This window comes from Melozone crissalis, unplaced genomic scaffold, assembly GCF_028551555.1.
Source record: "Melozone crissalis strain CALT ecotype California unplaced genomic scaffold, PUWL_Pcris_2 ptg000041l_1, whole genome shotgun sequence".
NCBI lineage: Eukaryota > Metazoa > Chordata > Aves > Passeriformes > Passerellidae > Melozone > Melozone crissalis.
The window spans coordinates 11,212,578-11,237,212 of record NW_026535819.1 but is presented as its reverse complement, the minus strand read 5'-3'; the positions used below and the strand labels follow the sequence as shown (position 1 = coordinate 11,237,212).

General features: G+C 49.1%; 1 protein-coding gene across 1 annotated transcript in view; it reads right to left on the bottom strand.

Moving 5' to 3' along the window:
• Nucleotides 1-24,635, bottom strand: part of RABL6 (RAB, member RAS oncogene family like 6) — a 53,464-nt gene that overhangs the window by 2,557 nt on the left and 26,272 nt on the right. The window contains exons 8-14 of the mRNA XM_054283989.1: nucleotides 24,104-24,207; nucleotides 14,511-14,842; nucleotides 12,121-12,286; nucleotides 4,995-5,213; nucleotides 4,083-4,431; nucleotides 1,886-2,057; nucleotides 143-192 (exon numbers count right to left, since the gene is read on the bottom strand). Coding sequence (XP_054139964.1) covers nucleotides 143-192; nucleotides 1,886-2,057; nucleotides 4,083-4,431; nucleotides 4,995-5,213; nucleotides 12,121-12,286; nucleotides 14,511-14,842; nucleotides 24,104-24,207 — 1,392 coding nt within the window. The remainder of the gene's footprint in view (nucleotides 1-142; nucleotides 193-1,885; nucleotides 2,058-4,082; nucleotides 4,432-4,994; nucleotides 5,214-12,120; nucleotides 12,287-14,510; nucleotides 14,843-24,103; nucleotides 24,208-24,635) is intronic.

Sequence of the window (24,635 nt, the reverse complement as noted above, 5' to 3'; positions counted from 1 at the left end):
GAGCCTGGGAAGCAGAGAGCAGAGGTGCAGGATGAACACAGAATGGAGTCCACCAAGTCCCTTTCCCAAGGAGGAAACCACGGAAGGCCACGTCTGTTCTTGGCAGGTGGGTAACACAGCAGATCTGTTTAATCAACAATACCTCTTTGCTTTTCTTTTTCTTCTTCTTTTTCTCCTTAGAAGCTTGTTTATCTGTTAAAACAAACAATCAACAATAAAAAAACCAAACCAAACCAAACCAAACCAAACCCAAAAAAACCCCCAAAAACAAAAAACAAAACCAACAAAAAAAAACCAACCCAGAAACATTGTGTTTAATTTAAATGGTAAGAGCTGTAATTCTGCCCTGGCCCCATTTCTGAGAGCAAAATGCTCCATCCTGGGCACCCAGGGGGAAAGGCAAGGCCAGCACCCCAGACCAAACTGTGCCCCTTTGGGAAGCAACACAGGCCCCAGCCCTCACACCCTGACTGAACTGTATCTGTCTCGTTTCATTATGAGCATTATATGATCTGTGTGATCAACACTGACCGAGCATTCACTGTGTCACAGCTACTAAGAAACACATCTAGAGACCAGCTCTACAAACTGGTTCCAAAGGCCAAATTTGGGACTGGATTGTTATCTCCAGAAATGAAGAAGAGCTCTTGGGAATAGCTCCCCTTTGATGGGAATCCTCCCAGGCATCTTCTCTGAGGATGACTGAGGACACGGTATCAGCAGATGGGAAACCCTGGCGGACCAACACTCACTGCTGCTCACACTGTGTATGGAAATTACATTCCCAAAGCATCCCTGCTCTGCAGGGGTGAATACTTTCACACTACCAAACGAGCCCCAGAGTCCATCCCTGTCACATGTGTCAGATATGACTATGGCTGATGACTTGGCTGCTGAGTGCCCACTGTCTTTGCACAAAACCTCCTTGAACAGGGGACTCCTGCTTGGCTGCCTCACAAGAGGCTTCACAGCAGCACCACTTTTCACCTGTGCTGTTTGACTGTCACTCTTACCTACAAATACCTTTTCCCCCAGCTGATGTGTACAGGCAGCCATGGAGAAGCATAATTGCCAGTCAAGCTCCAATCACTGACGACCGAGAGACGGTTTTATATTTATCACCAAAAGAGGAGATAGGAGGAACCCACATTTAATTATTTAAGAATCTAAACTGAAGCTAAATTATTGACCTGGGCCTCTGCAGATGCACTTACAGCTATTTCAAGCTCTGCTGTTCAGCAGCTCGGAGTGACAAGCCAATGGAACCATGGCAGCCTGTGACACCTTCCTCACACTTTTGGAACAGCTATTCAAGGAGCGCTCTCTGGTGCTGCTCACAGCTTTTTTCCTTCCTTAAATCTTTAAATTCCCATCTTTCATGCTGACATTGGGGCAGGTCTACAGGAAGTTGCTTTGCAGTAATGCCTAGACAGCAGGAATTATTTGCATGAATAGGATCCCACCCCATCTTTCTCAAAAACAGAAGAGGAAATTGGCAGGGTATGTCAGAGCATTTTGTTCAAGTTGATCCAAATTCTGGAGGGGGTGGACACTGCAATGCAATGCTGAACACCAATTCCCAAGCACACAGGGCTAAGCAGGAAGGCTTACACAGCAGCAGCTTGTGAAAGATGTGCTTCTGCTTGCAGCTGGGACAAAAATAACCTATGGCTGGTGCCAGGGACAAGCCAAGTTCTCATCCTCATGGGGAAAAACTTAAAAGCTATTTATGCTGTGCTAAACCAGATTATAGACTCACACAGGGCACTGCATGAAGTTAGAGGGTATTTTATTTAGTGCAAATTGGTTTGCTGGAAAGACTTCGGAAAAACCAGATGCCTGACAAACAAAAGCAGAAAGAGTGGAAAAAAGGTGTGAGCTTTACCTTCCTCACTGCTCTCCTTGGGACCAGCTTCTTCCAAACCCAAGCCAAAGAGATCTGAGTCATTTTTCAGTTTAAAGGAGGGGACTGTTGATTTCACAGGTTGGGGTGGCTTTGCCAGTGAGGTATCATCATCAGATATTTCAGAGAGATCTTCTCGCACTGGGAATTCATTCTAGAGAGAAGCAAAGGCAGACAACACTGACAAATACTTCAACCAAAATCTCTAACCATTTTGCATACAAAAATGTCAGATGTCAGCAGGTGGGAAGGAAATGCCAGCTGAAATGAGCTGTTATTGCCTGGAAATCAATGTCCTGGATCTCATGAGCTCTAATTTTTGCCTTGGTAAAATGCCTCAGTTGCACTGGTACTGACAAGGGTGTTCTGAAAACTTCACACTGGGCCTCCTGAAATCAAATTCCCAATATAAAGGGATTAAATGAGACCTGCAACTCTGTTAGCTCACCAGCATCAGCTTCCTTCTGCCCTGGGGAGGCATCTCTGTTCTGGGAAAATCCAATCAAACAGACTGAAAACTCCCCTCCAGCCCTGAGTGACAAATGCTTTCTGCTGTGCAGCTCTGTGGGTCTCAGGTACCAGAGGCAGCAGGGCTGAGGAAGCAGAGTATGTCTGCAGAATAATTCCCTTCATCGAGCCAAAAGGGAATGTGCTCCCAAGGCAAATCTGCCCCTTCAGCATGAGCTAAAACCCAGGATGCTGCAGAGCCTGGAATTACCCCAAAATCCTCCATCTCTGCATGATGGGAATGGAAAATCAGTTTAATGATCTTCTGATACCTGCCAACTCATCCTCTTCAGAATCTGATCCAACCTTTCCTTGTATCTTTGTACATGGATGGAAAATGGCCCCACTGTGCTGCTGGTCAGGCAGTGCCCCCACCCTGGCAATGGCAGTGGCTGCACTGGTTTGCCTGACCAGTACACCCTGCAGTGGGAAAGCATCCACATGCCATGGAGCATCCCCAGGGTCAGGCATCCCTTGACACTGCTGCTTTCTCATCAATCCCTTCTCACTGGAGCATGCAAGAGATGGAAATTTGCTCCAAATACTTTTGGTTTCATATTGTCAAGAAAAGCAGGAAGTTAAGATGCAAAATGAATAGAAAATTACTAAATAAACAGCATGACACATAAATAATGTCAAAGAAACTGTGACAATAGCTCTTTCAACAGGATTCCAGAATCATAACAACTGAGGGAAACCCCCTGAACACCAGCAACCCAGACATCAGGACACCCCTGAACAGCCACTGCCCATCCCAAATCACTGCTAGCAGTTTCCAGAGATTGCTCTGCAGGTTGTGAGAAGTGGTCACCAAACTCAGGGATATCTCAAGCCATGCAGCAAGTTCTGACCAGCTCAGAGAAGAGGTGCAGGACAAGTGTCTTCTCCACCTGTAATACAGGGTAGGTGTGAGGGGACCCCTGGTGTATTTCTTTTAGCAGACACCTGCTGGCACGTGCTGAATGTCACAGACCTTACAGCTACCTCTGCTGTCCTGGAAAGTCCTTCCCAGGCAGACATTCCTTCTTCCCTTTAGGCCTTGCCAAGCAAATTTTGTGATGGTCTTTTTATTGTTGCATTGACTGCAGGGAGTTCCCCCTTGCTGGCAGAGACACCCTTCTGCATGTTAAAGTTCCCATGAAAACCCAGGAGCTTTGCATTTCGTACCTCCTGCACTGATGACCTGGCTAAGAGTAAACAGCACAGTAAAACACCCAAACATAAATCTTGTTTGTGTCTGTAAACACAAACTTCATGTTAGGGAAGGTCTAGCCTGGATATTAGGAAAAGGTTCTTCCCCCAGAGGGTGCTGGCACTGCCCAGGGAATGGGCACGGCCCCGAGGCTGCCAGAGCTCCAGGAGCCTTTGGGCAGCGCTGCCAGGGGTGCCCAGGGTGGGGCTGCTGGGGGGGCTGGGCTGGGGCTGGGCTCAATTCTTCTGGGTCCCTTCCAGCTCAGGGGATTCTATGGATTCTTGATTCTATGGGGTTCTTGCTGCCAGGTGGCTTCCATACTCAGAGCATTACTGGGTTTGTGCTCACATCAAACTCTGCAGGTTGCTTAGTAACTGCTGCTGAGGGAGGGGCGATTGGATGAAGGCTCTACTCAGGGCAATGCCTCAACCCTTCCAGCTCAGCTGGGCACAGCTCACACCAACCAAGGCTGTTATTTACCATCTTTTTCTTCTGGCTGTCAGAATCTTCACTTTCAAAGTCTGGGTCATCCATAACGAATGAAAGCATCTGAGTAGCTATTGGTCCCTCTTGATCACTGTCAGACTCCTCAGGCTTCTCCTCTTTGACCACTTTCTGCTTGGAAGCAAGTCCTTTGCTTTGGGCAGTGGCCTTTGAGGCCTGGGCTGCTGCTGTGGGGGCAGCAGCAGGAGCTGCCAGGCTTGTGTTGCCTTTGCTGCTGTTGTTTCGTTCAGACCCAGAACGGGGAGGTAAACTGTCAGGAGGCTTCGGGTCAGTTGCTTTGGTCAAAATTGCTTCACTCTGGGGTTTCAGAGAATTTCTGGAAGACCTGAGAAGAAACAAGTCGTCATAGTCTGTCCACCCTGTTCTGTGGAGCAAGGCACAGTTAACAGCTGAGCCTGCCTCAAGGTGCATCATGCATGCCACTGGGAAAGGCAGTGCATCCCATAGCGGTGTGGGGCCAAAGGCACCACTCAGGCTGAGGATAACCCTCATGTCCCTAATTCTCACCCTCACCCCACAGGATGTGCTATGTGGAGAACATCATTCCCCAGCACAGGGTGTGGTGAGTGACTCCACTCCCTTCACCCGAGCCTTGACTCCTCTCTCCTCCCCACACACTACAAACAGCCATTCTGGTGCTTAGTTCCAGGCCCTTGTTCAAATTTGAGGAAAAGCATGCAGAACCACCCCACTGGCACAGGAGCACAGTGCTCCAAGGCATGGGGTAAGACACACAGCAGTTACACCTACAGTAACTACAGCCCCAGCCCACAGCTGAAGAACAGGCAGAGAGAGACACCAAGACTTCCCAAAGGCCACACACAGTCAATGGCAAGATGGAAGCCAGGTTTGCCAGCACAACCCCACACTTCAGTCTATGCTCTGTACCTTTTTTTTTCCTGCTCTGTGTTTTTGTCTCCATCAGATATGAGGATGACCTTAGAATCCTTCACCTCTTCCTCTTCCTCCTCCTCACTGGAGAGAGTGATGTTCTTGCTCGGCACCCGTTCTGCTGCCGGCATTGGTCTGCTGGGGATTTTGTCATCCAGATCCACGTCATCTTGGAAACCTGCCACCATGGGGTTCTCTCCAGGCGCCTCTCCATCACTGCAACACAGAGAGTGGTCAGACACAGCACCCCAGGAGCTGCTGGACAGACCTGCCTGCCCCTGCACAAACACTGAGACTAGCCTGGCTTGTACAGCCAACTTCTGGGGACACGTCCCCAGCCTGGGGCAGCTGATGATTAAAGGGTTGGAGCACCTCTGCTTTGGAGACAGGCTGAAAACGAGGATAGTCAGGCCTGGAGAAGAGAAGGCTCCAGAGAGGTGTGAGAGCCCCTTCCAGTGCCTAAAGGGGCTCCAATAGAGCTGGAAAGGGACTTTGTACAAGGGTCAGGAGGGACAGGACGAGGAGAATGGCTTTAAGCTGAAGGAGGGCAGGGTTGGACAAGATATTGGGCAGGCCCTGGCACAGGGTGCCCAGAGAAGCTGTGGCTGCCCCTGGATCCCTGGAAGTGTACAAGGCCAGGCTGCATGGAACTTGGGATAGTGGAAGGTGTCCCTGCCTAGAGCAGGGGCTGGAATGGGATGGGCTTTAAGGTCCCTTCCAGCACAAACCAGCTGGTGATTTTGTGATTCCGTGTGCTGCCAGCCCTCCCTTGCCACTGTCCAGCTCAGGCTGGACCTGCTCCCTGCAGGCTGCAGCAGTGGCACTGGCCCTACACCAAAAGGGCCACAGCAGGATGTGTCACAGAGCAGCTGCTGCCCCTCAACTGGAAATGAGTGGCTGGAGAAGATGAGCCTCAGAGCTAGAGAAGCCTGCTGCCACAGCTTCATCAGAACATGGAGCTCCATCCACCATGCAAGGATCAGTCAGTCAAACCATGGGAACTGCCTGTCTTCATCCCCACATCCTGTAATTAAACCTGATCATACACTGTCACTGCTATGGGAGTTCACTGGCAGCTATTAGCTTCCTGGAACCATTTCTATTTCTGCAGTGCTCCCTGAAGCAGGCAGATACACAGACACCACAGCCAAGCTTTAACATTGCCCAAATTAAATTAACCTAAGGACACACTGCCAGAGCTGGGAGTCTTCAGCCTCCCTGGATGTAGTACAGTTCTGTGTTCAAAGGCAGCTTGAGAGAGCTTTGCAGCTGAAATTGAGGATTCTTGTCTGAATGTCCCTAGGACTCAATTTTAACACTTTCTGAAAACTGTGCTCATGTCAGGAATATAGATATTTTCCCCAGGCTCAGCTGATGGGCCTCTGCCATCACCTTTCCTTGTTCTATTTGTTTCATCCACAAGAGATAACCAGCTCCTTCCTGACAACCCCACACACAAGTCTCTGCCTTTTTAATGATGCCACCTGCATGGTATAAGCACAATCTTTTTTTTATACAGAGACAAAAACATATTATAGCTTGGAACAGATTAGATTGTAGAGACTTAAACAAAACCCTAAAATCCTTTAAACTGGAAGTAAGTGGTGTTCCCAGCACAGGCCAAGCACTGGAAGACAGTGGAGTATGGTGTGCTGGTGAGATGAGAAATACCCTAAACAGAGCTGGGATGATGGCAACTGCTCACTCTGGCTCTTCTACACGGCTGGGTACTGCTTGACAAGATCGTTTAAAAGAGTTAATACATCTGCCAACAGGCAATGGAGTTGTTTGTGACAATGGGACAGCAGTGATCACAACCAGTGCTTGTCTGGGCTGGAGTGCTAAGACCAGGACAGGCCCTCCCTCTGCTCTTGGTGTGGATTCCTCTGCTCCCAGGACCTGCTCTCAGCGCCCTATGAGCAGGGCCAGGCTGCTGAAGAGCCCCTTCATCACTAACACTGCTGCTCTCACACTATGCCAGGATGGAGGCACACAGCCCAGCCACACAAAGGAGAGGAAAACTGGTGCCCAAGCAGTCCCCAAAGCTGGAGGAATGACAAGTGAGTGATTCCTGAGGTTTTCAAAGCACTGGCAGGGTTTTCTCTTGAAATGCACTGAAAAGAAAATGGAGTTGCATCCTAAAAATGGCAGGATATTATTCTGAACTAGACACATTGCCTTTCCCCAGCACATCCCTGCTCTATTAGGCACAGGGGCTCTTAAGAGATTCCTGCCACTGTCCTTCCAGACCCCACACAGACCTGCAGCATTCCCAGCTCTCCCACTCCCACTGGGTGTACACCCCCGTGTGTACAGCCCCTCACCAAAGTGGGTCATGTCCTTGCACAGTGAGAAACCTGCCTCCATCTCCAGCCACCACAGATCGCTGAGCGACAGCGGAAGAGCAGAGCAGTGGAGTGAATATACATCAGGAAAATCACTGCTTCACTATAAACAGGCTCTGACAAGGCAAAACTAGGATCAGCTTGTGGTCCTGAGCTTCCAGCTGGAAGGAAGGCAAAGCATCCAAAGCCAAGCACATTGCACCGCTCCCTGCAGCCCTTGAAGCACTGCCAAGCTGGCACGAGCACTGAGCTAGCGTGGCTGCAGGTGCAGGTACCCCCCAAAAGTGATGCTGCTCACTGAGGTCTGCTCTGAGCTAGTGGCCACACAGACTGCTGGGGTGTCCTCTGGGAGCCTCCAGTGTGTCACAGATTGGCTGCTGGGGAGGGAACAAACCCTGATGCAACCTGAGCTCACAGCCTCAAACCTAGATGGGCTGTGCTCCCACAGCCCCAGGAGCTCAAGGGCTTCTCTCACATCCTTTTGTGGGGCTAAGGAAAGAGAAAAAACCCAAGCTGTAATAAAGCAGGTAAGCTGAGGGAATCCCACACTGCAGGATGAGCCTGTGCGCCTGTTCTAGGAGATGTGAGTCTTCTACTGTGAACCTTCCCTGGGCATCAGGGAATCCATAACAGATCCATAAAAGCGAAGAACCACTTCAAAGCCCTTCAGATGTAAGGACACACACATCTAATCCATCTTTAAGATGAATGTCTAAGGATGCAGAAAGGAAAGATCAGGAACACTGTCAGGTAAAGCATAAACTGGCTTTCAGACACCTTCAGCCCCCCAGGGACCCAGGCTGCCTGACCCAGCAGGAGCCAAGGGCGAGATGCTTTGGAGCCAGATTAGGTCCTCTGGTGCACTTATATCCATGCTGGCTCAGGACATCAGGTTGAAGAGCAGCAAATTAAGTTCTGAAACAGCAAACTGGGAGATTGAAATACCTTCCTAATTAACTGGTAAAGGAACTGAATCTGGGAGTTCTCTACTGCAAGTCAGAGAACCACAACATGTCACTGAACAAAACCCAGGACGTCACTGCAGGCCTGGGGTATGCCAAGCTGAACAAGGTGCTCTGCTGCCAAGAAGGCCAATGGTGTCCTGGTCTTCATGAGGCAAAGCACTGCCAACAGGTCAGGGAGGTGATGCTGCCCCTCTGCTCTGCACTGGGGAGGCCACAGCTGGAGTCCAGTGCACAGCAAAGAAAGAGTGAACCCAGTGAAGGGCCATGAGGATGATTAACTGACTGGAGCACTGCTCACATGAGGAAGGGATCTCCCACATGAAGGCCAGGACTGCTCAGCCTGGAGGAGACCTTATAAAGGTATTTAAACAGCTGAAGGAGGTACAAAGAAGATGGAGACAGGCTCTTTTTGGTGCTGCCCAGTGCCAGGACAAAAGGCAAGGAGCACAAACTGTAACTCAGGAGGTTCCCCACAAACATAAGCAAACACTTTTTCCACGGACTGCATGCCTGAGCACTGGCATGGGTTGCCAGAGAGGTTGTGGATTCTCTGGAGATACTCAAAATCCAACTGGAAACAGTTCTGGAAAACCAGTTCTGAGCGGCCCAGGAGGAGGTTGAACTGGATGGGCACAAGCTGCCTCCAGCCCTGTGATTGCACCTCAGTACACCAAGGTGTTCACAGAGCTCCCTGCAGGACTCGTGCTCAGAGTCGACAAAGCCATTCCTCTTGGGCAGGAGAAGTAATTTCACAAATTCTCAAAACATGGCCCACTCTTCTGCCACATCTTCAATGACACTTCAGTCCTGGAGCTTACCCTTGGCTACAGCACACCCAGGCATGCTGGTGAGCTGTGTAAGCTCAACACTCAGGTATCTGCTTCAAAATGAGCACGAGACTTGAATGCATCTTGCTGGGTCATTCTCAGGCCTTGTTCTTCACTCAGATACAGGGGAAAAGCAGCTTCCAGGATTCCATTTTTTGAAACCAATAAAATCTCCCCAAAGTCTGAGTGATTCCACAGATCTACTGTGTTTTTTAGATCAGAGATAAATTTCTGCAGCAGATTTTATGGGAATTACAACCACCTCCTCACTGCAGCAGAAGCTGATTCTCGAGGACAGTGCTTACAGAACTGGAACGTTGCTCCTAGCTACTGTGGGGCTGGAAGTGACATCCTGAAAGAAACCTGTTATTGCAGGTGATGGTCAGAACCACATCCTCATCTCTGAATTTCTGCACCTCTGGCTTATTCTAGTAGGCCCTTTTTGGCAAGAAACAGAATGGAAAATTGCCAGGTCACTAAGAAAACTGCATGATATATAGGAGAAACCAGAGCAAGCCATGGATGCCAGGTTGCAGAGGAGAAATGAGTGTGTGAATTTGCAGGGTTCTCGCACTCCTGTCCAACAAGTTAGATTTTTTTATACAGTTTAACACTTATTTGCTTCCACTGACTGACACTCTGGAGCAGAGAAGCCTTTGTGAAGGATCAGCCTCCCAGCCACAGCAGAACTGCAGCTCCAGAGCTCTGAGGGCACCTCAGGACCCAGCCCCTCAGAAGGTCAGGCTTGGCTCTTCTGACAACTCCTTGTTAAACCCAGAAAAATATCTCAGCTCTGCCACAGCCACGAGCAAGACTCTTTGTAGGCCAGCATGCTGCCAGCAACCCCACTTTTTTCTTGCCTTTTTTTTTTTTTTTTTAGTTTTAATAAAACATCCACGTGTTCTGCCATCACAAGGGATGATGATTCAGGCTGACCTGCATTACACAGGCATTGAGCCTCACAAACAGCACTGATTTAAGGCTGCTGTGGTTGAAGTAGAGAACACTGGGTCTTGACAAGGATGTTAAAAGAGGCAGAATTCACAGATGAGCAGTGTCCATGCTTAATTAGTCTCCTGGTTAATCCGGTGTTGATGACAAGAGGCAGCAGGCAAGGAATATTCTGAGCAATGGATACAGAGCCTCAGAGTATGCTTAGGTCACCTCTTAAGAGACAGTCTGCTTTCAGACAGCTCCCTGCACATCCTCTTGTCTGAGCAGTTCAGTATACACAACCCCCTTTTCTTTTTTTGGCTAAAAAACACCAAAGCCAGGAAAAGAAAAAAAGGGGGAAAAAAAAGAGAAAATACAGCTCATGGCATAAGCACAGCTCTGCCATTTTGAGAAGATTAATTATAGACTCACAGACTGGTTTGGGTTGGAAGAGGCCTTAAAGCTCAGCTTGTTCCAACCCCCTGCACTGAGCAGAGACATTTTCAACTGGATCAGGTTGCTCAGAGCCCCATCCAGTCAGACTGGGAATGTTTCCAGGGATGAGGCATCCACCACTTCCCTGGGCAACCTGTGCCAGGGCCTCACCACTCTTGTTGTAAAATCCTTCTTCCTTATACCTCGTCTGAATCTCCCCTCTTTTAGTTTAAAACCACCATTTCTTGTCCTATTGCAATACACCCTGCTAAAATCTCTGTCCTCATCCTCTCTTAAATATTGAAAGGCAGCAATAACATCTCCCCAGAGCCTTATCTTCTCCAGGTGAACACCCCCAGCTCCCCCAGCCTGGCCCCAGAGCAGAGGGGTTCCAGGCCTTGGAGCATCCCCATGGCCTCCTCTGGACTCTCTACAGCAGCTCTGCATCCTCCTGATGCTCGCCCGCAGGGCCAGAGGCAGCTCTGCAGGTAGGGCAGAACTCCCTCTTCCCTGCTGCCCATGCTGGGGATCAGCCCAGCTTCAGGGCTGGGGCAGGTCCGGCTCTCACCCACCAGCACCCCCAAGTCCTTCTCTCCAGGGCTGCACTCAATCCCTTCACCCTCCAGCCTGGATTGATCCCAGAGGTTGCCCCAACCCAGGGACAGCAACTTGAACTTGGCCTTGGTGAACCTCATGAGGTTCCCATGGGCCATTTCTCATGTTTTCCAGGTCCTGGATGACATCTTGTTATTCAGGAGTGTCACCCACACTTCTCAGCTTGGTGCTGTTGATAAACCTGACGAGGGTGTCCTCAATCCCCCTGTTTCATGGATGAAGTCCATGTCTCAGTACAGAGCCTGAGGAACACCACCCATCTTCAACTGGACATTGAGCCATAGATCACTGCTCTCTGGATGTGAATATCCAACCCATTCCCTATCATCCATCAAATCTGTGTCTCTCCAATTTAGTGAGAAAATTCTGGGAAGAAACACTAGACACAGAGAAAAAGAAAGGCACCCCCTAAGAATTTTTTTTAATTCTGCAGGCAACCATGCAGTGACACTCCCAAAGGTGCGTGACTTTCTCCATCCTTCCTTCCAGAATCCCACAGAGTTACAGAGTGCTCCCAAGTGTCCTCCACCATACCCCAAATCCATTTAGAGTGCCTCAGGAATGACATTACCAAGTCATAGAGGAATTTGGCCACACTTTGTGCCTCTGCAGAAGGTAAATATTCATTAAGCAAAACACAGTATCCCTGCAAAGTGCACTATGTTCCAGGAGGAAAATATCTCAAATGATTTGGTGTGCTCGGCCAGAAGGAAAATCCCTTCCTGACCCAAAGGGCGCAGTTTAATCTGAGCACAAAGCAAAACAGCAGCACCAGGAAGGTGATAATCTGCTTTTTGTGATGTTCCTCCTTCCCAGGGAGCAGTGTGTGTCACTAAATGGGAAAAAGTGAATGCTACGACTGAGCATAGCACAGCCAGAAAGCCTCTGGGGCAGCTAACTGCTCTGGAATCAGGGAATGGCTGCACCATGGCAGCCAGGCTGCACATCCAGCTGTGTCCCTGCTGGGCACCTGCCATCCCTGCTGCCACCCTCCCTTTCTTACCTCTCACTATCCACACGGTGTCTGGGCTGTGGTTTTCCTTTGTCTTTCTGTGGGGCTGGGTCTTCCAGAAAGCTGTGGTCCAGGCTGTCCTCAGGAACAAAGTCCTCCACGCTCTGTACCTTGGCAGGGGCTTCAGGGTTGGGGGGAGGAGTGGCAGCAGCAGGATCTGCATTAGCAACAGGAGATGTAAAACACTGGTGTCACCACAAGCAAGACAGAACTTGGCTTTTTCCAGATCTGTACTGCCCAGGGTGGCAGCAGCCATGAGGCAGGACCCTGGTTCCACAGCAAGGGAAGAGGAAGGTTATGAACAGGATATAAATCAGCTCAGAGTCTGACATGAAGGCATTCACAGATCATAGTGCTGTGGTTTACAATGCACCAGGCTGACCCAGGCTTTTGGATGGACTGAAAACCTCCCTGGCAAGGCCTGGCTCTACTCTCCAGGGAATGCTATGACTGACTGCACCACAGGTTTTATTACACGTGTGCTATGTGCACTGCTCCTGGGGGATGTCCCTTCACTATTCTCTTACCTTTTCCATATTGTTCACTTCACCCTCTCTCCTATCCTCTTGCTTTTTTCAACTGTAACTGTCCAAGGCAGAATTGTTCACATTGTGCTTTTAGATGCTTTGTGTAAACAAAAGCTCAAGAGCTACCTCAAATAGAGAGTGACTTTAATACAGCTAATTTGTAGAAACACCTTTCCCCATCTTCAAGGTATCAGGATGAAAACTCATGAAATTAGCATAACTAAGAAGCGTGGAGTGATTAACATTTCCAGAATTTGCAATACTCAATGTTTTTCCTCTGCTCATGCTGCACTTCCCATCTAGACTTTTCTTTTGGGTAAAAAAAGACTTGTGCCTTTTTTTTCTAGATTTCACTCTCCTTAGCACAACTTTCAGACCACTTCTGCATACCAACAGTACCACTAATGCCACAGAGTAGCACTGGTGCAAGCTAAACCACAGCCAAAAGAATTACTACTCCAAGATTTCAAGAGAAATCTTAAATAGCAGCTACCAGAAAAACAAGTATTACTTGGTAACAATGATTTTTTTTAGCTGCTTTGCAGTGAATTGGTGCCTGGGTACATTCCAGCAGAGGTGCAGGCCCTTGGCACACCACTGAAACCTTGCAACACTGACACATCAGCTCTTCCTGGCTGCCTTTTGCAACTGCTCCTAAGCATTCCGAGACATCAGGGCTGAAAGTCACAAGTCCAAAACAGCTGTCAAGCTAAGAACGAGTTTAGAAAAGAAAGAAAAAGAAAAGAAAAAGAAAAGCCCCAAACCCAACCACTGTAAGACTGGTAGTAAACCAGTCTTTTTTTCTACAGATCAAAATGATAAAGGCTGTTTTTATTGACAAGGAATTTCTAACATCTCCTCTCCTCTCTGTTTTTTTTTTTATTTTCTCTGGGTAGGAAGAGTCATAAACAAACCAAAATGAGTGCATTGTGTCATATCTGGGAAGAGGCACAGGACGCAGAACATTGTGTGCAGATCTAAAACCAGACCATTTCAACATCTGAAATTGCAACCCGTGTCCCCAGCACCTCCTCCTTTCTCTCTGTGGGTGTCTCAGGAGCACTGTGAGCCAGTGTGAGAAGGAAGGTATTTCCAAAGGGTGACTCAAACCATGTCATGATTTTTAGGCAGTGCCAGCTCTGCAGCTCCAGTTAGCTCTACAAACAAAGTGAATGTGACAGGCAAATTATGGTCCAGATCAGTAAAATTACAGACAACAAACCCTTGATGCCTCTGCCTGGCACTCTGTCCGGCAGGCTCTGGACCGAGCGCTGTGCTGCTCCAGCAGGTACCAGTGCTGAGGCAGCAGCCGAGGGCTCCCTCCTCCCAGACCTGCTCTGAAGGAGCAGATTTCCCCAGAGGGGCATCTGCTGTGGAGCCTGGACCTACGTGACCATTTCTGGCTGAATAACCTTTAAACCCAGTGCTCCGCTTCTCTCCATTACGCATAGGAGCCCCTGCGGACTGCCACACGTGTGCAAGGATGGCACTCCAAATAAATAGCTTCTCCAGTCATTTGTTTGCTATTCAAGAGGTATTTTTGCTCCTGGTAAGAGCCTGACATTTTACTTATTTTATTAGTGTCTCCTGTGTGTTCAGGATCTTCCTCTTAAGCATGCTACAGCCACCACCCAGCTGGCTGGGCACAGTCCCCATCCAGAACAGAGACAAACCAAAATGTTGATCAGGGAAAATAGAGAATGACAGCCCAAGTCTCCCTGGACAGCCGCTGCACAAGCATGGCGTCTGTGGCCTTCACACACCTGTCTGCTCAGCCTCTCGCAGGGAAAAAACGAAATGAGAACTGGAAGGCCTACGGGTGGCATCCTGGCAGGACAGGGCAGCAGCACGTACCTGTGTGGGGAGGAGCGGGCTCGGCTGCGGGGGCTGTGCCAAAGAGCCGCGCGATGATGCCGCGCCGGGCCGGGGGCGCGGCGGGAGCTGCGGCGGGCGCGGGGGGCTGCGGGGCCTCGGGGGCGGGCGCTGGGGACAAGGACGAGGCGGGCTCAGGAGAGGTGGTGGCGCTGGCGGTGAGCGGCGGCTGGGGCGTGCTGGGGCTGGAGCTGCCCGTCGATGCGGAGCTGGGGGCTACGATGGGTGACTGGGAGCCGGAGGAGGGGCTCTGCCCGTTGGTTGCCAGTGGTGATGTGTGTCCTTGGCTTCGGGCTTCCATCATTTCCAGGAACCTGTGGGGAAGATAAATTACAAATATAAGGAATGGCCAATCTCAGAATCCCAGACTGCTCTGGGTTGGGAGGGACCTTAAAGCTCATCTCATTCCAACCTCTGCCATGGGCAGGGACACCTTCCACTAGGCCAGGCTTCTCCAAGTCCAACCTGGCCTTGGACGCTTCCAGCAATCGAGGGACAGCCACAGCTTCTCTGGGCACCCTATGCCAGGACTTCCCCATCCTCCCAGGGAAGAATTTCTTCCCATCCAACCCTGCCCTCTGGCAGTTTAAAACCATTGCCCCTTGTCCTGCCACTACCTGCCCATATAAAAAGTCCTTCTCCTTCCTTTATATAAGCCCTTTTCATCTGGCTGTGTGCTGAGCTGGGAGAGTATGGATCTGCTTCCAGTGACACTGTGACTCCCTGGGTCACAATAAATCTGGTTTACCCACACGAGCTGAACTTGCCCCATCTGCATTGAGGTGTGGAGTATCCCAACCTGCTCTGCACTACAGGATGAAACCTACAGTACTGGAAACTCTCTGAATAGACAGACTATAATAACATGCCAGTGCTTGAAATGCAACCTGAAGTCAGTTGTTGGACATGTCTCTAAACGAGTAAGTGCTCTAGGAATGGCATGTTTTTACATTCCGCAGAACAAATGACAGTGCTCAAGAAAACTGCTGTAATAACCTCTTTATCAGCCAAGAATGGATTTGAGAGGAGAATCCTTGAATATCCAAAGAAAAGAGCTGTCCTGAGGGCTCAGAGAAGACTGACTGCCATTACCCTTCTCGCAGGGTGCAGCTCCACATGCAGGCTCTCCCCTGCACACACTCCCCCTCTGTGTGAGAGGCCCTGGAGCCAAGCAGCAGGAGCACTGGAGCAGGTTGTGGTCCTGGCTGGGTTCCCGACTGGAAGAACATTAAAGGCTGTACCACTACAGGGAGTGAAAAGCTCTTTCCTTTTCCAAAAGAAACCCAAGCCTAACCCAAGCCTCCCTCCGCAGCCCGCGGGGTCAGCAGCCTGTTTCACACACTGTGTGCAGAGAAACGTGGACAGAGACAAGTTTTTGCCATTAAATTGTCTGAAAAACAGATCTGCCACATGCTGCCCAGCTGAGAGATACAGAGAGGACACCCAAAGTGAAGCATCCTGTGTAATATCCAGCACATCCCAGTCTCACCTCTCATTTCATTAAGCTTAATGAATTTGTGCATAGAGGCTCTGGATTCAGCTGGTTCTGCAAGACAGACTTTGGTTGTGCTCCAGGCAATGAGAATGTGAAGGGAGAGCCTCCTCCCCCTGACCTTGTCCTTCAGGGACCTGAGCCAGCCAAAACCTTCCCTGGACCAACTGCTGAGCAGAACACAAACAGTGGGGGCTAAGAAACTCTAAGCCTTGAGACATGACTTCCTATTTTAAGGCAGTAAACTGATATACTTTTAAGGAACAAAATAATGTACTTTGTGACCAGCAGTGTCTGGAGCCCTAGGGAGCAATAGCCCCAGGAAGCTGTTACTTGGAAATTGGAAAACCAGCAGTCCTTCCTAACTAAGTAACTGGGTAAAGTGGAGATCAAGGGCAGCACTAAAAAGCAGGATTAGTGAGGCAACATAAACAGACAGGGACAAGATACAGATAGAACTGGATGATCCCAAGTAACAGAAATAGGAAGAAATTCAACAGTACAAACAAAATTGTCATCTACTCAAGGGTAAGGAAAAGTGCTCTTGCTCCCAGTTCTCCACAGGAGAATGGCTGGGAAAGACTTGCCTCGCTCATTCTGGAAGTCTGGACTAAGGACTGCAATCCCAACCATGTCAGAGCCTGGCTGTCACATGCTGTCCATTGATATCCAACTTATACCTGCCCTGATGCAGCTCCAGTCACTCCCTGGGTCCTGTCCCTCACCACAGAGAGCAGAGATTGGTGCTGCACCTCCACTGTCCCTCATGAGGAAGCTGCAGACTGTCAAGGCGCCTACACCAGTGCCATGCTGTGGTCTTCTCACTGATGCTTCCACCAGGACCCAGGCCAAGACAATGTGGCTATTCCACCCAGAACACTGGCTACACCAACATAAGCTCCTGGCAGAGCTGAGCTCAGAGTATGCGATGCAGCATCCAGTCCCCATCCTCCCTCTCCTGGGGCGAGCTGCGCGACAACACATTCCACTGAAAATGATGCATGGATTTGTCACGCACCAGAGAAAAAACATAAAGGAGTTTAACTCCTGCACTGAGCTCTGTGGAGACTGCATCAGGGTGGTTTGGAAGGTGCACAAGACATCACACATGCTGCAGGAACATGATAGTGTGTGCTCAATACCTGTCCATCACTGTGCTCCCTTCCTGAGGAGGGAGGCCATGGCTCTGCATCCTCCAAGCAGGGCACGCACGGTGTCTGTGGGGTGAGAAAGACAAACCACGAGGCCCTGCCATTCAGCCCCCATCCAACAAAGCTAAGGCTCAATGTACAATTCCTCGGCTCCACATCACATATGCTGAGTGCTGAATTCTGCCATTCCTCCTGTCTCAGCTTTGATCCAGGCCTTCTGGTGAGCCAAAGACAGGAGAACTGAACAGCTCTGCTTTGTGGTACTCACTCCTCCTCCTCCAAGACCCACTCAGTGTTAAAGACTCCTGCCTCCCAGCTGTGAGGAGAGATTAATCCAGATGACCTACACACACCCATGTTCCTGTTTATAGCAACAGCAATCCTGGATGGAAGCCTGCAAGCCTGGGCACTGCTGCACCCAGCAGCCAAGGTACTGCTGCCAGCAGTACTTGCTCTCCTGACTGTCTGTGGGAACACCTAAATCACCAACATGGTTTGAAAACAGAATGAACAACTTCTGAGCCTCAAGTTGCTGAGTCCCACCTTCGAGGCAACTGGCTAACTCAGGTAGAATAAGATGATTGTACACTGAAGATCTGGAAACAATGGGACACAAAGAATGTATAGAGTCACATCAGTATACAGAATATGAAGCTCAAAGAATAGTTAAAGCTGGACTCAACAAAGCACAGAAAACTTTTAACAATACCAGAGTATTTAAAGATTTACTGTACATGGTTCTGCCAAAGCTGCCCATTTTGGAAACAACCTGCTTTGTTCTGGGAAAGTAGCCAGCTCCAGAGGGAGGGAAGGCTGCAACTACCACCTGTTTTTCCTCCAGAAACACATGAAATTTAAGAGCTGGAGGAAAAAAAATCCCACTACATAACTGGAGTATAAAGAGTGTCATCCTTCCCTCCAGCACAACCAGACTGCGGATAAAACACATGCAGGCTTTGTCTGCACCTGTGCTCCTGTACCTTTAGTCACCTGTGGTGTGTGAAGGGCATAAAAACAGGGGACAGCAAATTCTTTAGTAGGAAGATACAAGTTATCTGGGGACAGCACAACACAGACTCCTACCCCAGCACGGCACTGAGGACAGTTGTGACACGTGTGCTTCATGTCACCTTGACCAGCTAGACACGTGGGCCAAGCCTTGTGCTGTGACACTGGGGAAATCAGGGTGGTCTGACACCGGTTCTATCCACACAGGCTGCAGAAACCAGCTCTGCTGAGTTTTTATAGACAGATCTTCTGTGAGGGAGGTGGGTGGAAAACCAGCACACATTAAATGCTGCCAGCAAGCTCGCAGTAATTTCCAGGATGGAGGTGTCTAAGCATCCTCCACACTTTGAAAATACTACATAATGCATGAATGCTTTCTCTGGCTTTACACACACTCCTCTGAGGCACAAGTGTGGCTGTTTTGGGAACACACCAGGCCAAACCTGCCATGCGTCTGTTTTTTCTCAGATTCTACACAATCTGTCCATTCCTCATTCTATCCATCAGACCTTTGGAAAAGGACTCCCTCAAAACCTCACTGTGGAATACACAGCTTTGTGCCCACTCTGGGGGTAGCAGACCAGGTCCTACTAAAGCACAAGGTGAACTCACACCTGAGCACCTTTATTCCATTGGGATACAGAGATTGCAAATATACTGTGCATGTCCAGATGGGTCACCTGTCCTCACTCACAGGGGCTCCTTATTTGCCTTTCAATCCTTCCATTACAGACCAAGTAACAAGTCCAAAACATCCTCAAACTCCTGAATAATTCACTGGTGGTTGGACCTGCTTGCAAGAGGAGACTTTTATGCAATTTTCAAGATGAGCATGCTCTGTGGGAACAAAATTCATCAGGGCCTGAGGTTACTGTTGCTCTGCCCCCAGGGCAAACACAAAAGGACTTGTTAGCCTCACAATTCCTAAAATTGTCAGTGCTTGTGTTCATTTAATATTGAAGGTGGGAGCAGCCTAAAGCTTTTTGGCTCCTCGTTCTAACGTGCTGTGATAAATTGTTCATGTGGCAAGAAAGGATTTGGGTTATTTTATTAATTGTGAAAATGAAGATTAATCGGCTGGATGACATAATTTTAACTGGGGTTAGCAAGGGTTAATTTTCACATGTTTGTTTTGGGCTCATTAAAGTTACTGCCTCAATCCCCTTAGCCCAGGTCCCTGCATGTAGAATCAACAGCCAAGCAGGTTTAATTCCTGCTGTCATCGTTTTTTCCACCTGACAAAATGGATGCAGCAGGGTAACTCCCTGCTCCATAAAATACAGGACATGCTCCATGTCTCCACTTCTCAGCCAAGACTGACTGATGACAGGCTTAGAAGCACTTAATTCTTAATGCAGCACCCCCAAAAAATATGACCTAGATAAAGTCCCATTCCAGTTCAGGCTGGCTCCTGACCGGTCTTATGACCACAAAGATTCACAGCAAGTGGAGGAGATAAAAGTGGGGCAAGGGGAAGAGAAAGCAGGAGTGGGTTTACTTTCCCATCTGGTAATTCAGCCTGTAGCTGCTGTCACTCCAGACCTGTATTCACATACAGTGGAGGATGCCAGAGAACAGCTCCAACAGCAGCTCCTCCTGCTACTGTGCGGGTGTTACTCAGCACCACGGTCTTCCTGAAATTATGTGCTATGCTCAATGTGGAAAAAAAGCAAATAAACCCCCATCCCCCTAGCCAATGATTCTGCAGTGACTAAAGCTGTCTCTTTGGGGAATGTGTCTCCCCAAAGCAGTCCTCAGCAAGAGAGCCCAAATACCTGTCTGCAGTGACTGGTCTGGCACCCACATGGTGAGAGGAGACAGCCTCAAGCTGTGCCAGGGGAAGTTTAGGTTGAGTACTGGGGAAAATTTCTTCACCAAAAGGGCTGCCCAGCCCTGGCACCCCTGGGTGGGGGAATGGGCACATTGAAAACAGAAGATAAGCTTGGTACAATTAAAAATGGAGAAACCGAGCAAATTAGGTACAAATTCAGAACATCATAAAAGCCATTACTGTTTGTTTAATAAGAATTCAAGAATTCAAAAAGGGGTGAAATGTTCTTCTAGCAGCGTTGAAGATGTAAAGGCTGAAAGCACGGAGAGTACCAGATCCAGAGGTGTGTCGGGCACTGAGGAGCCTAAACAGAGGGAAGGAACTGGAAGCAGACTGTGTCTCCCACAGGCATATCCAGGCAGAGCCTGCCCAGGCTGGCTTACGTAAGGCGGAAGAGGCAGCGTCGTGTGCCACCTCGTGTTGTCTCTGGGATCCACATTTTGCATCAGTGACATTCTGTCCTCAGGTCCCCCCCGCTGGAGCAGGAGGAAGAGTTCTTGTTCTCTTTCAGTTCTCACTGAGCCAAATTTAGCACTGGTCACTGTGACAGAGTAGCTACCAGACTGCACAGGGGTGAATAACTGAGATGTCCTAGCGCTGTCACCTCGCTGTGCTCTGTGCCCTGATTTTATGGCAGGAGAGCAGGAATGGCCTCTGAGGAAGGGTTGCAGCAGCCACACCAGGGCCTGTGGCCCCAAACACCTGTGGTCATCTCCCCTTCCTGTGCAATTTGGGTGACCCACAGCAGAACTCCCAGTGCTGTCTGAACTGAAGCAGCTAACATAAAGGGCTCGTGACAGGAGGTATGACAGGGGAGGGTTGGGATCCCCCACCAAGCAATAAAAAGGAAAAAGCAAAAGAGGCCTCAAGTTGCACCAGAGGAGGTTCAGGTTGGATATTAGGCAAACTTTCTTCACAAAAAGGGCAGCCAGACTTTGGAACAGACTGCTCTGATAGTGGTGGAGCTATCATCCCTGGAGTGTCTGAAAAATGTGGATGTGGCCCTTGGGACATGGTTGGGTGGTGGCTTTGGCAGTGCTTGGTTAACAGCTGGACTTGATGATCTCAGAGGGTTTTTCCAATCCTAAGGATTCCACAGTTCTGTGATCTGTCAAGGGTCACCAAGTCACACTGCACCAACACACACACTGTACACACAGGGCCAGTGGCAGCAGACAATGTACCAGGTGCTCATTTGGACATTCACTGATGTAGCACATTAAACCTGGTGTCTTAGTTTGGAAAATGCAAGATCTGGGTGTGTATTCTACTGCCATCTGTTAGGTGTGGGGCAGTTATCTTCTCTTCATTGGGCCACCTGCTAAAACCAGGTGGGGCAGTTTTTTCTTTCTCTCTCCCACAGCCAACCCTCCCTCCAGGAGATCTCTGCTGTCCATGGCCACTGAGTGTCCCTGCAGGGCTGATCCCATTCCAGCATCCCATGGGGAGATGCTGCGCCCAGGGGAGGAGCCAAGCATTCCTGCCTGGATCCAATCTGGGCCTGGCACAGCACAGCAGCCTTTGCCCCCTGCATTGCCAGAGGAGCAGCTTTGTGCTGCCCTGCATGGCCAGAGGGAGCCCAGGCCCATCTGCAGCAGCCCTGGAGCTGCAGAGGAAAACTCCCCCCTTGTGCAGGATCCCTGCTGCAGCAGAGCCACAGCTGGCACTGCAGGAGGGCTGAGCCCCCATGGGATGGGGCTGGGACACCTCCCTGGCACACAAGGGGGCAGGGACTGCTCTGACTTTGCCAGTGTTGTTTTGCATTACTGCATTGTTTATTTTTATTTTTTTTTCCTAATAAAGAACTGTTACTCCTACTCCCATACCTTTGCCTGAGAGCCACATAATTTCAAAATTATAATAATTCAGAAGGAGGGGTTTGCATTTTCCATTTCAAGGGAGGCTCCTGCCTTCCTTAGCAGGCACCTGTCTTTTCAAACCAGAACACCTGGTAATCCCAAAATGAGGGGCATCTGACAAGCATGGTTGCAAGGACCTTCCCAAGCCCTAACAATGAGCACTGCAGACCTGCCTCATACTGCAAGCTCTGATTCCATCACACACAGTTGTGCCCATATGTTCTCTGTTTCCTAGCCCAAACTGTTTACTAAGGTTGAGGCTTTACCCAAACCTGGGCTCTCTGACATATGAATGTGAGTATTTCTTTAAATTAGGTCTTTGGCTATAAAACTCATGCTTGGAGACCTCCTGCAGGGATAAAGACTGAGTGTAAGAAGTGCATACCTTTCAACTCCAGGGCTGAAGTAACCCCTTTGCAGCTCATCTGTCCCACACAGGTGCCATTTAAACAAACAGACTCTCTGTTTCTACCTGGGGTACAGAGAAAAACCTTAAAAACCCCAAAATAGCTCTCTTTAGTCAGTGTGATCAAAGCACTGACACATGACACTCCCTGATGCTTTTCTTTTGGGATCTGTGCCTCTACCCAGGAAGCATCCAGGGGCATTTTAAAGCCCTTTCTCTAAAGAAGTGTTATTTTCTGAGAGTGAAGAACTTTGGCTTCAGTACAGATATGAACATGCAGAAGCTGGCCAGCTGCACAAGGATGTCACTTTATTTGCTAAACCAGAATCCTAGAGAAAAGTCTTGCTTTAATATTTCATCAACTCCTCCTTTGTCAGGCTCTGATATTTCTGAGGCCATGTTAAGTTAATCTGCAGTCTGACAGTGCCAACAGCCTCTCAGCAGGGCAGTGTGGCCACACTGGGTGGGATGATCCAATCTAATACCTGTTACTGGAACCAGGAGGTCTGGCCACCCCTCCAGCACTACCACACTGCTGCTGCTGCCTTTAAGATCTAAGATCTCTTCTCAGAGCCAGCCCAACACAGACTAACCCTGAGGTAGATGTAGCAAAAACAGATTTCACAGTCACAGAGTCTCAGACTAGTTTGGGTTGGATGGGACCTTAAAGCTCACCAGGCAGGGACACCTTGAACTGCTGCTCCTAGCCCCATCCAAGCTGTTTTTCTGCTCGATTTGTGAGCTCAAGTGACACATATGGAGACCCAGCACACACTAAGGCTGCTGGAAGGGCAAGAGGTGACAAAACAGAAAGATCTTGTGCAGTGAATTTGAAACAGCTCTGCCAACTCCTGATTCTATTAAGTATCCTCCCATTACTGAAGAAGTACAAACAAAAGCATGAAAACAATCTGACAGCACAGCCCACGCAGCCCAGTCCTTTGAGTAGGGACATCAACAGAAGTGCTGAAGGCATGAGGTGACTAACTAGTCCCTCAGGAGAAGAATGAGGTGAATGCTCTGGAAACAGCATTCTTTGTGTGAATTGGGGTATTTCAATGCCCTCCAAGGAAAACATGCTGAACAAGGTTATAGAACCTTGAAACTTGGTCTGAAAAATGCTTGTCCAAAAGCCTGTGCATGAATATTTCATAATCATCGATTCCAACTTCCAAACAAAAGCTGCCTGTAAATAATCTTTTTTCAATACATTCTGAGGCTGACTTTTCTGGATTGCACATCACTGCAATAAAGGCCTTGTCATGGGAATTTACAGAACATGAATTCCTGTTCACTGTGCTACAGGTGCATTGGCTTTATGGGGCTAAAGCTAGCAAACACCATTACAAGCAGACAGGGTGCAGAACAGACACAGAAATATACCAAAGAGTTCAGAAGTGCTCAAAGGGAACAAAAGACAGCAGTATAGTTGCTATTACTTTCTGCTGTCATAAGACACAAAATACACAGGAGTGCAACAGCCAGGAGAGGAAACAACCTGTGTGCTGAGCAGCTGAGAGATGGAAAATATCTCCTCCCAGCACTTTATCTACTTCAGCATGTGCTGGCTCCAGGTGTGCTGCTCAGCCCCACCTGCCCTGCCCTCCCCAGTCACGTGCCTGTAGGAACCAGACCTTTCACAGGGATCCCCAGGTGCATGCTTTTCTTCAGGTGATGACATTCAAAAGCAACATTTTATCCAGAGGATCCCTAAATGTTACCCCCTAGACCCTTCAATCTGGCCACATACCACAGCTGGGGCTGCCCAACATTCATGTGACACCCAAAGCAGCAGTTAGTTAGCAGAAAAGACAGCTCAGTGACATACAGTTCGTAGTTTTGGTCTTCAGTCTCTTGCTGCACTGACAGCTCCTCCAGAGTTGCATCAATATCCAGCTGATTTGTCTCCAGCTGCCGTAGCAACGTCTCCCTCTGAGGAAAGGAAAACAAGCTGGGTCTGAGCAGAAGGGTCACTGTAACAGATCTCTGTGCACTAAGATCCTGTGTCACTACTGTACCACAATACCATGTGCAACAGGAGCCCTGGCCCTGATCATGGTGTCCATTTAAATACAGAGCACATAGGGAAAGGGAATAAAAAGCAGATAATCCATGAAGTCTGTGTGTAAGGAGCACCTGGTTCTGTCAGCTATTCTCAGCCATAAATCAATAATGTGTTATTTCAGACACCACAGCACCAGTTACATTTGGAGAAAGGATTCAGCCCCTGCAGAGATCAGCTGTGCAACTCATTCACTCAGGCCTTTTGATTTTCTCTGTGCTAGATCAGCCCCTCTGGGAGCAGGACCCAGCTGAATGCAAAGCCTCCCAATATTTTTTTTTGCTATTGGGGTAGATGA